The 13,149-nt window shown below is 47.6% G+C and overlaps 1 protein-coding gene across 7 annotated transcripts in view; it reads right to left on the bottom strand.

Moving 5' to 3' along the window:
• The window catches only part of AP3B1 (adaptor related protein complex 3 subunit beta 1), a 285,331-nt gene that overhangs the window by 29,398 nt on the left and 242,784 nt on the right, over positions 1–13,149 (bottom strand). For 5 of the 7 annotated variants that reach the window (XM_075591004.1, XM_075591033.1, XM_075591023.1 and 2 more), the window contains one exon: positions 4,776–4,873. In XM_075591004.1, the coding sequence (XP_075447119.1) occupies positions 4,776–4,873 (98 nt within the window). Of the gene's footprint in view, positions 1–3,678; positions 3,716–4,775; positions 4,874–13,149 lie in introns of all 7 variants that reach the window. The other 2 variants (XR_012799929.1, XM_075591042.1) reach the window with 1 other exon arrangement.

Here is a 13,149-nt window from a genome sequence, read left to right as displayed (position 1 = left end):
AAGTGTTTTAAAGCAGCATTCTCCCCCCCAGGAGCCTGTGTGTGTTTAACTCCTGTGTTAGTATTTTCCTCCTGAGCTACTTGTATGGATGTCTGGATGTACTGTATGTATGTACATACATATACATCAATATAGGAACAAGAATCCGCAGCACTCACCAATGGATTGCAAAAAGGAATTTATTGGTACCACATGGCAAACCACAGATAATGGGCGGCATTTCAGACACCAAAGGTGCTTTCTCAAGCTTGAGAACAGGGGGGATGGACAGGGAGGGAAGACGGACGGGGGGAACGGACGGGGTAACAGACGGACGGACGGACACAGGAGCAGAATAAGAGCAAGAAAACAGGGGGAGAGAAGAAAAGCGAGAGAACGGGGGGAGGAGGGGGAAGAAAAGAAGAGCGAGAGAAGGGGGGGAGAGAAAAGAAGAGCGAGAGAAGGGGGGGAGAGAAAAGAAGAGCGAGAGAAGGGGGGGGGAGAAAAGAAGAGCGAGAGAACATGAGGGGGGAGGGAAGAGCGAGAGAAGGGGGAGGAAGAGAGCTAGAGAACTGGGGGAGGGAGGGAAAGAGTGAGAGAACGGGGAGGAGGAGAAAGATGAGCAGAGAGAACGGGGAGAAAGAGCAAGAACGGGGGTTTGGGAAAGAGTGAGAACGGGGGGAGGGAGAGCAAACGGGGGGGGGGAGGGAGAGCAAACGGGGGGGGGAGGGAGAGCAAACGGGGGGAGGGAGAGCAAACGGGGGAGGAGGGAGAGCAAACGGGGGGGAGGGAGAGCAAACGGGGGGGAGGGAGAGCAAACGGGGGGGAGGGGAGAGCAAACGGGGGAGGGAGAGCAAACGGGGGAGGGAGAGCAAAGGGGGGGAGGGTGGGAGAGCAAACAGGGGGAGGGTGGGAGAGCAAACGGGTAGAACAAACGGGGGTGGGGTGGGAGAGCGAACGGGAGTGGGGTGGGAGAGCGAACGGGGGTGGGGTGGGAGAGTGAACGGGGGGTGGGAGAGCGAACCGGGGTGGGAGTCAGAAAGAGAGAGAGAGAGAAAGAGGGGGAAGAGAGCAAGAGAAAGGGGAGGAAAGAGGAAGGGGGGGAGAGCGAGAGGAAGGGGGGAAGGAGAGAGAGATAGAAACGGGGGGAGGGAAGAGAGATAAAAAGGGGGGGGAGGGAAGAGAGATAGGACGGGGGGAAGGAGAGAGATAAAAAGGGGGGGAAGAGAGAGAAAGGGGGAAGAGAGAGAAGGGGTGAAGCGAGAAAGAAGGGAGAGTGAAGGGAGAAAGAAGGGGAGGTGAAGCGAGAGAAGGAAGAGAAAGGGGGCGGGAAGAAGAGAGAAAGGGGAGGGAAGAAGAGAGAAAGGGGGAGGGAAGAAGAGAGAAAGGGGGAGGGAAGAAGGGGGGAAGAGGGAAGGTGCAAGTGGTAGTGTGGGAGTTTCTATACATTGGAGCGTCCGCACGCTGAGCGAACAGACTGACTTAAGGCAGTATTTGCGTTCATGCGTGTCCACGCGGAAACAGGAAGCACACGTTGCGTGAGAAATCAGTTAAACTGATTTCTCAGCGCGACAGACAGATCACGTGAGCGGTTCGACCAATGAGGGCGAACAAGCTCTGTGATGTCACTGGCACGCCCATAGACACGCCCACGAACAGCACGCATACCATGGCCAATAAACGCACCGCTTCAAGCGGGTGACGTCACGGGCGCGCACGTCTCCGCACGGGCGAAGGCACTATGGACCTGGCCTTAGGCTACCCTGGGCTCTCAGACAGTTAATAATTCAAATGCTAAATGGAGAATAAGATTTAAAATAAAAATAAAAACAGCGCTGGAAAGGGTTAAAATATTTCTCCGCAATAAAAATAAATAAAATAATTAATGGAACAGTGCTATTGTATTTTAATGCTAAGCGGTGCAAAGTTAGAATAATATTAGTCTTTTTAAATATTTCGGGATACTAGATTAAATACTCTAGTCAACAAAATTCAAATGAATGCCTGGAAAAGCTTGAAAAGTGTTAAATAGTGGAGGACCTGTGCCTGCTGGGTCTGGTCTTTTCAACTTGGATGCTCTACTACAGGGGAGGCCAACTCTAGTCATCAAGGCCCACCAACAGGTCAGGTTTTCAGGATATCCCTGCTTCAGCACAGGTGGCTGTATGTGTCAATCTTTGACTGAGCCATCTGTGCTGAAGCAGGGATATCCTGAAAACCTGACCTGTTGGTGGCCCTTGAGGACTGGGGTTGGCTACCCCTGTTCTACTGGGTGGTTGCTCCCATTTTACCTTATACACTTTTATTAAAAATAAGATTGTATTAATGGATATCCTAGGGCCTAGAATGACCAAAGACAGATAAAATAGACATTTTCTAAGGACTACAGGATGTATGACAAGAGGCAGACTAAGTAGCCAACTGCTCTATATTGGCGGTCAGCTTCCATGTATATCACAGTGTACATCTAATGCCTGAAAAACATCAAGGCTTCATTTCCCTTTGAGGCCTTGACTAGAAATAGCAAAAACAAACAATACACTGAATGTGAAACAAAACAGTGCTTTGTTTTCCGATGCCAGACACGTTTCACTTAATGGGGCACAAGGAAAATGATATAGTTGATGTAGTGTATTCTGCTCTTTTGTTGGCTGGCTAATCTTTGCAAGTCATCGTGAACATTTACACGAAAGAAAAGAAGAACAATTCCCATTGCCATGTCATTGAGATCTTTATCTTCCTTATAATCTCCCAATTGCTTAGGCCTCATTGGATGATTTAACATGTTAACGTACGATTAAACTGAACCGCTTTGGATAAGTAACAGTCATTGTAAACAACCACAGATATTTTCAATTACTTGGGAAAGTGGTTTTCTTTTTGCAACATGTGATGTATAATATATACACATATATACAGTGTTCGACAAACCTATACATTTGCTCGCCCCGGGCGAGTGGATTTAACCCCCGAGCGAGTAAATATTGGCCCAAGCAGCACACGTTTGGTACTAGGTGGCGAGTAGATTTTTTTGTGTGGCGAGTAGATTTTTTGGTGATTTGTCAACCACTGCATATATATATATACACACACACACACACACACACACACACACACACACACACACACACACACACACACACACACACACACACACACACACACACATATAATATATATTAACCTTTAGACTGCACTGACCTCTGGGGAAAGCTCCATTTTAACCTGCTTGACACTTAATATTTCAAACACTTCTATCTCAGATTTTAAAATAGCCTTGGAAAGGACAAGGAAATACAATGCAAAAAGAAACTGAACAGCATGGACTGCTGCTGTAACCCTGCTTCAAATACACTCACATCAAATAGAACTATTGATAGTAGCCTCTCTGCTTCATAAAACAGAACAAACCGCGTAACCAAACAGTCAACCACCAAAACAGTAGTAGCATGAAAAAAAAAAAAAGGTTCTAACACCCAGAGAACCACATATATAAGCAATATCTACATGTCCTCGATGCATGCTGAATGAAATGGTAAATACATTTTTGAAAAGCAAACCAACTTCAATATATGAAGAATGGAACAGCATCAGGCGGGATTGGGCCATAATAATTGACATCACTGACCTACTCACCTGTAAGGTTCACATGACCAACATGGCTTTAAGTAAAGGTGGAAAGCACCATATAACACTCACCTTGTTTTGCAGAGCAGCTGTAAAGCAGCAGGGAAGGCTTTAGCCAGCAGAAAGTAAAAATATCAGGGACAAATGACAATGGTGTTTAAGTTAAAAAATATATATATATGTTAACAGGGATAGTTTCACAAACAAGAAAATGTGCAGATTAGTACAAAATTGAGTAGCTCAATTACATTTAAACACACACACACACACACACACACACACACACACACACACACACACACACACACACACACACACACACACACACACACACACACACACACACACACACACACACACACACACTAAGTTATGGTGGGTGAAAAAGCAACAAAAAAGCTCCACCGTTAGCATATAGTCAATCAAGAAAATCACTTGTGAGCACATTTATGTCTTCAACAGGTCTGCAACCCTTCCTTTCAACCATTATCACCTAGCATACAGTTCTGGGAAACAACATGCAAATGAGCACACAAGGTGACAATGTGTGCTCATTTGCATGTCATTTCCCAGAATCCCTTGCTGCATTGGCAGCACTGTACACTAGTTGATAATGGTGAAAGGTTGGGTTGCAGACCTGTCTAAGACATGTGAATGTGCTCACAAGTGATATTCTTTAGTGGCAATATAAATGAATACTGTATATGGCTTTATTTTTGTTAAATAAATCATGACACGGTGTAATATGCCATGTGGTGTTAATCTGAGGTTGTATTTACCTAATTTTTAGACCTGCTAAGGAACAGATGATTATTATGTCCTTATATGTAAAACCATAGAATTCAAAGAGGGTATACTTTCTTTTTCACACAACTGTACATATATACATATACCTACTAATTTTTACTATTAAGCCCAATACTCTCATAAATTCACTATTTTCCTGACCTGACTGGCACTGTTAGCTCATAATATTTACTAGCATAACCTATATATTATTTAGAGCCTCATAAAAGAGGAACCCCTATAATAAGAAATGTACAGTTACATTGACAGAACACTTAACTCCTGTCACATTAAAATATCTTACTTCATAATCAGCAGTTACGTAGCACTGATAAATCAATTTGCAAAAGTAACATTGTAGGTACTGTAAGAATATTTCTTACCTTGCGCTTTCTTAAAATCGGTCTCAGACATGGTCACTGGTAATATCAGCTCTCCTGGTGGGGGCTGGATGCCAACATGAAACTGGTCTTCTTTGGTGCTACAAAGAAAGAAACATTCAAGTGTTCTATTATATTGCACTGTAATTGTGAAGCACTTTAGGTCCTATTGGAAGAAAAACGATATACAAAATTTCAGAGCAAAATTTCAACCTAACAGACTCCAACATTTTAAAGTAAAGCAAGCATGTCAAACTCGCGGCCCGCGGGCCGCATGCGGCCCACAACGAGTATCTGTGCGGCCCACCCAATGTGTCCCCGGTTACGGCGGCGGTGAGGAGGATGCGGGCAGCTGGTAAGTATTCTCTGTGTGAGTGAATGCTGCCAGGTGATTGGATGAAGGGCCGCATGGGTTTGAATGAAGGAGGCGGGACTTTGAATGAAGAAGGCGGGACTTAGAATGCCGGCCGGGATGCAGGTGATTGGTCGCAGGCAGGTCAGAGGAAGCCGGGGGAGGGGCTTCCGCTTTGTGCAGAGCACACGGTGAGTGTGTCTCTGCCTTCCCGCTCCTGGCTCCCCTGCCTGCTGCGCGATGTCCCCCGCCGGGCGGGCAGCCACAGGGACCCGGGGAACAGGCGCTCACCCCCCTTGCCGCTGACCCCCCCCTTGCCGCTGACCCCCCCATGGCGCTCACCCCCCTTGGCGCTCACCCCCCTTGCCGCTCACCCCCCTTGCACCCTTGGCGCTCCCTTTGCCCCGGTCCGCATGTTGCGGAAGATGGGCGTGGGGGCGGGCAGAGTGGTGGTGCGCGATCGCGAGGCTCAAAAAGCAGGCCTTTCTTCTGTTCCCCCCCCCCCCCATACATCCGTCCGTCGCTGTTCTCCACTTTGTGTGTGTGTGTGGGGGGTGTGTGTGTGGGGTGGGGGGGTGTGTGGTTTGGGGGGAGTGTGCGGGGGGGGAGGGAGTGTGTGTGTATGTGTGAGGGTGAGTGTGTGTGTGTATGGGGGGAGTGTGTGTGTGTGTGTATGGGGGGGAGTGTGTGTGTGTATGGGGGGGAGTGTGTGTGTGTATGGGGGGAGTGTGTGTTTGTGTGGGGGGGAGTGTGTGTGTGTGTGGGGGGGAGTGTGTGTGTGTATGGGGGGGAGTGTGTGTGTGTGTATGGGGGGGAGTGTGTGTGTATGGGGGGGAGTGTGTGTTTGTGTGTATGGGGGGGAGTGTGTGTTTGTGTGTGTGGGGGTGTTTGTGTGTGGGGGGTGTGTGTGTGTGTGGGGGGGGAGTGTGTGTGTGTGGGGGGGGTGTGTGTGTGTGGGGGGGGAGTGTGTGTGGGGGGGGGAGTGTGTGTGTGGGGGGGAGTGTGTGTGTGTGGGTGTGTGTGTGTGTGTGTGGGGGGGAGTGTGTGTGTGTGTGGGGGGGGAATGTGTGTGTGGGGGGGGAGTGTGTGTGTGTGTGGGGGGGGGAGTGTGTGTGTGTGGGGGGAGTGTGTGTGTGTGGGGGGGGAGTGTGTGTGTGGGGGGGGAGTGTGTGTGTGTGGGGGGGAGTGTGTGTGTGTGTGTGGGGGGGGGAGTGTGTGTGTGTGTGTGGGGGGGGAGTGTGTGTGTGTGTGAGGGGGGGGAGTGTGTGTGTGGGGGGGAGTGTGTGTGTGGGGGGGGGGGAGTGTGTGTGTGTGTGTGTGGGGGGGGGGAGGGAGTGTGTGTATGTGGGGGGGGGAGTGTGTGTATGTGGGGGGGGAGTGTGTGTATGTGGGGGGGGGAGTGTGTGTATGTGGGGGGGGAGTGTGTGTATGTGGGGGGGGTGTGTTTATGTGGGGGGGGGGAGTGTGTATGTGGGGGGGAGTGTGTGTGTGTGTATGGGGGGGAGTGTGGTGTGTGTGTATGGGGGGGAGTGTGTGTTTGTGTGTGTGGGGGGGGAGTGTGTGTGTGGGGGTGGGGGTGTGTGTGTGTGGGGGGGGAGTGTGTGTGTGGGGGGGGAGTGTGTGTGTGGGGGGGAGTGTGTGTGTGTGTGGGGGGGGAGTGTGTGTGTGGGGGGGGAGTGTGTGTGGGGGGGGGGGAGTGTGTGTGGGGGGGGGAGTGTGTGTGTGTGGGGGGGGAGTGTGTGTGTGTGGGGGGGGAGTGTGTGTGTGTGGGGGGGAGTGTGTGTGTGTGGGGGGGGAGTGTGTGTGTGTGGGGGGGGGAGTGTGTGTGTGTGGGGGGGAGTGTGTGTGTGGGGGGGGGGGGTGTGTGTGTGTGGGGGGGAGTGTGTGTGTGTGTGTGGGGGGGAGTGTGTGTGTGTGGGGGGGAGTGTGTGTGTGTGTGGGGGGAGGGAGTGTGTGCTATGTGGGGGAGGAGTGTGTGTATGTGGGGGGGGGAGTGTGTGTGTATGTGGGGGGGGAGTGTGTGTATGTGGGGGGGGGGAGTGTGTATGTGGGGTGTGTGTGTGTGGGGGGGGGGGAGTGTGTGTTTGTGTGTGTGTCTGTGCAGACCAGCAGAGACTGTGTGGGTGTCTGTGTGTGGTCAGTGTCTTTGTTGGTGTCTGTCTGTTTGTGTTGTCTGTAGGTCAGTGGCTGTGTACGTCTGTGCAGGACAGAGAGAGAATCGGGGGGGGGGGAGAGAAGAGAGGGGGGAGAGACAGAATAGAGGGGATTGAGCGAATGGGGGGGAGAAGGGAGATGGGTGGGGAGACAGAATAGAGGGGATTGAGCGAATGGGGGGGAGAAGGGAGATGGGTGGGGAGACAGAATAGAGGGGATTGAGCGAATGGGGGGGAGAAGGGAGATGGGTGGGGAGACAGAATAGAGGGGATTGAGCGAATGGGGGGGAGAAGGGATGGGTGGGGAGACAGAATAGAGGGGATTGAGCGAATGGGGGGGAGAAGGGAGATGGGTGGGGAGACAGAATAGAGGGGATTGAGCGAATGGGGGGGAGAAGGGAGATGGGTGGGGAGACAGAATAGAGGGGATTGAGGGTGTGGGGAGGGAAGGGAGAGAGAATAGGGGGAGACAATGGGAGAGGGTGAGAGAAAATGGGGGGGAAGTAGAGAGAGAATGAGGACAGGGTCGGTGGGTCTCTCTCTCACTCTCACTCTCACTCTCACCCACTCTCACCGTTTTATCTTAACTGCACTATACCTACACCGAAATAACCCTATTCTGCCTTCTTCCAGATCTGACTCAAGTTTCATACGGGAGACATCGGAAGACAGGTAGGGAACACCTCCCCTCCAGTATAGTACCTTGAGGGACTGCGGATCAGGTAAGATCCCAGGCGGGATTGCTGCTTTGGAAATTGTTAAGAGGGGGCATCCTGACACTGGTTAATGGGTTCAGAAGTCATTCACGTCGGGCTTTTTTTTTTGGTTCGGTTAGTGAGGTACACACACACACACACACATACACACACACACACACACACACACACACACACACACACACACACACAGTACTTTTCTAAATAAACCGACGTTTCTATGAAAATGTAAATTTTTTTTTTTTTGCGGCCCGCCTAGACTTAAACCTTGTTTATTTGGCCCTTGTTAGCATTTGAGTTTGACATGCTTGAAGTAAAGCATTTCAGATCAGATTGGATCATACGATAACACAGTCTAATGATAGAACAGGAAGAAATGGGTGGGTAAGACTAATGATCATCTTAAACTACCAGTTAATAAACCAAAGTGTATAAATAATAATATAAATATAATTGGGAGGTACAAACGTGAACTGGGGTACAAACGGAAACAAAAGAAAATATTAAGTTATTAACTATAAAGAAATCCACTTTGTTGCACACCACTAAATAATTAAAAATGAACGTTATTAATAAATAGGTTACATAAAACATATCACTGTACAGGGAGAACAGTGAATAAAATGCAGTGTGTAGGCGTACAGTATCTGCCACCGATGCCTCTCACAGTAACTGGTTGAAAAAATTAGTGTAAGAGGACCAAAATGATTGGACACTAAGATTGAAAAATGTCACAACCTCCGTTAGATGTGGCCGGATGATAATTTGAACGATAATACTGTTAATAGACGTGTCACGTACCGCCCAAAGGTGACTAAATACAATCAGATAAGGGGAACTATGCATGGGGATAAATGATGGCCAAATGGGCCAAGATGGTTAACACGCCTGGATAAAAATAGCACTATACTGAAACAATATGGAGCTAGATATTATAGTCAGCCAACCTAGGAGAGAATCATATACAGTTAGGTCCGGAAATAATTGGACACTGATACAAGTTTTGTTATTTCGGCTGTGTACCAAAATAAATTCAAGTTACAGTTAAATAATGAATATGGGCTTAAAGTGCAGTCTATCCGCTTTAATTTGAGGGTTTTCACATCCAAATTGGAGGAAGGGTTTAGGAATTACATCTCTTTAATATGTAGCCCCCTCTTTTTCAAGGGACCAAAAGTAATTGGACAATTGACTGAAAAGCTGTTTCATGGACAGGTGTGGGCTATTCCTTCGTTATTTCATCATCAATTAAGCAGGTAAAAGGTCTGGAGTTGATTCCAGGTGTGGCATTCGCATTTGGAAGCTGTTGCTGTGAACCCAAAACATGTGGTCAAAGGAGCTCTCAATGCAAGTGAAACAGGGCATCCTTAGGCTGCAAAAAATAAATAAAAAATAATCCATCAGAGAGATAGCAGGAACATTAGGAGTGGCCAAATCAACAGTTTGATACATTCTGAGAAAAAAAGAACGCACTAGTGAGCTCTGCAACACAAAAATGCCTGGACAACCACGGAAGACAACAGTGGTGGATGATCGTAGCATCCTTTCCATGGTAAAGAAAAACCCCTTCACAACATCCAGCCAAGTGAAGAATACTCTCCAGGAGGTAGGCATATCATTATTCAAGTCTACCATAAAGAGAAGACTTCACGAGAGCAAATACAGAGGGTTCACCACAAGGTGCAAACCATTCATAAGCCTCAAGAATAGAAAGGCCAGATTAGACATTGCCAAACAATATCTAAAAAAGCCAGCCCAGTTCTGGAACAGCACTCTTTGGACAGATGAAACTAAGGTCAACCTGTACCAGAATGATGGGAAGAAAAAAGTATGGAGAAGGCTTGGAACGACTCATGACCCGAAGCATACCACATCATCTGTAAAACACGGTGGAGGCAGTGTGATGGCTTGGGCATGCATGGCTTACAATGGCACTGGGTCACTAGTGTTTATTGATGATGTGACAGAAGACAGAAGCAGCCGGATGAATTCTGAAGTGTATAGGGATATATTGTCTGCTCAGATTCAGCCAAATTCAGCGAAGTTGATTGGACGGCGCTTCATTTTACAGATGGACAATGACCCAAAACATACTGCGAAAGCAACCCAGGAGTTTTTTTAAGGCAAGGAAGTGGAATATTCTGCAATGGCCGAGTCAATCACCTGATCTCAACCCAAACGCACATGCATTTCACTTGCTGAAGACAAAACTTAAGGCAGAAAGAACCACGAACAAACAACTGAAGTAGTAGTAAAGGCCTGGCAAAGCATCACAAATGAGGAAACCCATCGTTTGGTGATGTCCATGCGTTCCAGACTTCAAGCAGTCATTGCCTGCAAAGGATTCTCGACAAAGTATTAAAAATGAACATTTTATTTATGATTGTGTTCATTTGTCCAATTACGTTTGAGCCCCTGAAATAAGGGGACTGTGTATGAAAATGGTTGCAATTCCTAAACGTTTCATACGATATTTTTGTTCAACCCCTTGAATTAAAGCTGAAAGTCTGCACTTCTATTGCATCTCGGTTGTTTCATTTCAAATCCATTGTGGTGGCGTACAGAGCCAAAATTATGAAAATTGTGTCAGTGTCCAATTATTTCCGGACCTAACTGTATGTCAGCAACCATATGCCAATATCAATATATATATAGCATACTACATACGGCTAGCAAGTTGCCAAAACATGAATAAACAGCATGCTGACGTTTGGTAGTCAGTCACCAGTAAGTATAGCATGTCAAGATAACTGTGGTAGACCACATAAATGGTATTGCATCTGGTGATCTAGGCAGGTAAGTCAAAATAAAGTATAGGCTGCAGGCTAAGTTTTAACTATCTAAATCTCCAAGATTACAGTGGATAGAGACCGCCTAGTAATCTAAAAACAGACCCACGATGGCGGCTGTTGTCTCAATTGACGTACCCGACGCACATTTCCCTCCAGTTATAGAGCTTCGTCAGGGTATTTAGCATGGGACTCGAAATGCTGACTATTTGTAGGGCGCGGTTACTATGGTCACCGATTCACCACATTGATTGGTTGTACTAATGCATGTCTGTTGCCTCTGTGTGGTTAATGCGCATGTCTGGCCAGATAAGTAAAACTGATACAAGAGCACACAACACATGAGCAGTAGGCTTGTGTCAGAATTCCTTATCTGGCCATACATGCACGTTAACCCCTGTAAGAGGCATCGGTGGCAGATATGCCTACACGCTGTGTATTTTATTCACTGTTCTCCCTGTACAGTGATATAAGTTTTATGTAACCCATTTATTAATAAAGTTATTTGTTCAATATTATTTATTATTTGGTGGTGTGCAACTAAGTGGATTTCTTTATAGTTAATACCGTAGTACTTTCTTTTTTGTTTCAGTCTAATGATAGACTGAAGCATCAAACAAATATGACCATTACAACAGAACAAGGTGAACAAATGGCACATCTTGAACACAAAAAATATTAACGGTAGAATATGCTCCCTCATCAAAAAATACATAAATAAAAGAGGCGTGGCCAAGGCACTGATCTGAGCAGTCGCATGTCGGAGTGGCGCTTCAGGAAAAATAGACATTTTCGCCTTGAAAAAAAAAAAAAGTACAAATAAGCACCAAACCCTCCAATAATAAAACATAAAAGTACTATTACATTGCGATACGGAGTAAAAGATTCCGAACCCAAAAGGAGCTGATCCAGGACGATACGCGGCCGCGACATAAGGTACTGAGGCCTATATAGAAACAGCTACACGAGGAGGTTAAGATGGCCGCAGAGGCCGCGCAGCAGGTCTAGGCCAAAGATCTTCTACCAGGCTGGTCCTGGTGGGGAGCGATCGCTTGACTATATCCGTGGCATCTATGGGGATGGCTGAACAGTGCACCCGGAGGGCGCTGACCCGCGAGGCTGAGGTGCCGGTGAGGTGTGGAGACCTGCCGCCAAAACAAGTTGTGGTTTCCAACGGAGCTGTGGAGAAGACCTGGGGGCCAAGCGGGACACTCGTTGGAGCTGCTGGGGGAGAGGACGACGCGGATCCCCGAGGTTGGCAAATCCTACGCCCGCATTCCCCCCTCCCCGGAGCATTAAAATAAATAAACCTCAACAACTTGCTAAAACACGAGCCAAGCAGCCTTGCCTTGGGTCGCGGCTGAAGTGCCACTGCAACGGAGAGCTCGAAGGGTGAATCTGGAAATAGGGGTGCTGTGTGACTCAACAGGTGAGTCTCACAGATTACCAGTAGGAAAATGTTCAGTCCGCGCTCTTGCTCTTTATGGATGTGGAATGTTGATTCCTCTCTGTCCTCTTGCAGCTCCTGTAATTCGAGGCGTCTCCCCCCACCTCAAAGATGGATTCCAACAGAGAACTCCGACGGCAATGCCAAACAACCAAGAAAAAAAGGGAACACAAGGGCGCACCAAGGTAAGAGAAATAAAGTGTATTACCAATAGTAAAAAATAGTAACCACTTGCATAGAATAAAACTTTGATGATCCCCGATCTCGGCGACAACTTCTATGGTAGGGCATCACATAGGGTGTACAGGGGCAATTTCTGTCCTTGGATACCAGTCCCGCACGCTGGGGCTGTCTCTGTAGCGCTGTCCGACGTCCACAAGTGTGAGCGTGGCTGGAAGCGTAGCGCGCATGTGCAGGAAGAGGCCCTCTGTAGCTGTCCTTGGGATGCCTGTCCGCTTTGGTAATCGTAATCGAGATCGTGAAAGATACACTTGTGTATATACTGGCTATCAAGAGAGTATAAGCCAGCAACACAACTCGCGACGCGTTTCGTATACCTGTCTGGGGTCCTTTATATGTCTATCAGAATTCGTCATTGGTTGTTCACAATGACTGGACAGCCAATCGTGCTCATATCTGAGAGGGGTGGATCAAATTTAAAATACTCCCCTCATGTATGGATCAATAGTGTTATTATGGGCTATAATGGATAAAATAGAATGACTCAGTGGCACTTGCAAGATTGAAAATATATCATTAACAAAAAACACAAGTGCCACAGGGTAAAACAATAAGACATATAAAGTCACATTCACAGGTAGCCCCTGTAATCAAGTGTAATGAATTAAAAGATACATATATAATAATACTAGCTGATATACCCGGCGTTGCCCGGGCGTGGAAGGGCAGGGGGCATGGAG

This window comes from Ascaphus truei, chromosome 1, assembly GCF_040206685.1.
Source record: "Ascaphus truei isolate aAscTru1 chromosome 1, aAscTru1.hap1, whole genome shotgun sequence".
In the NCBI taxonomy this organism is placed as follows: domain Eukaryota; kingdom Metazoa; phylum Chordata; class Amphibia; order Anura; family Ascaphidae; genus Ascaphus; species Ascaphus truei.
Note: the sequence above shows the minus strand (reverse complement) of the source record. Positions and strands in the feature narration are given on the sequence as shown.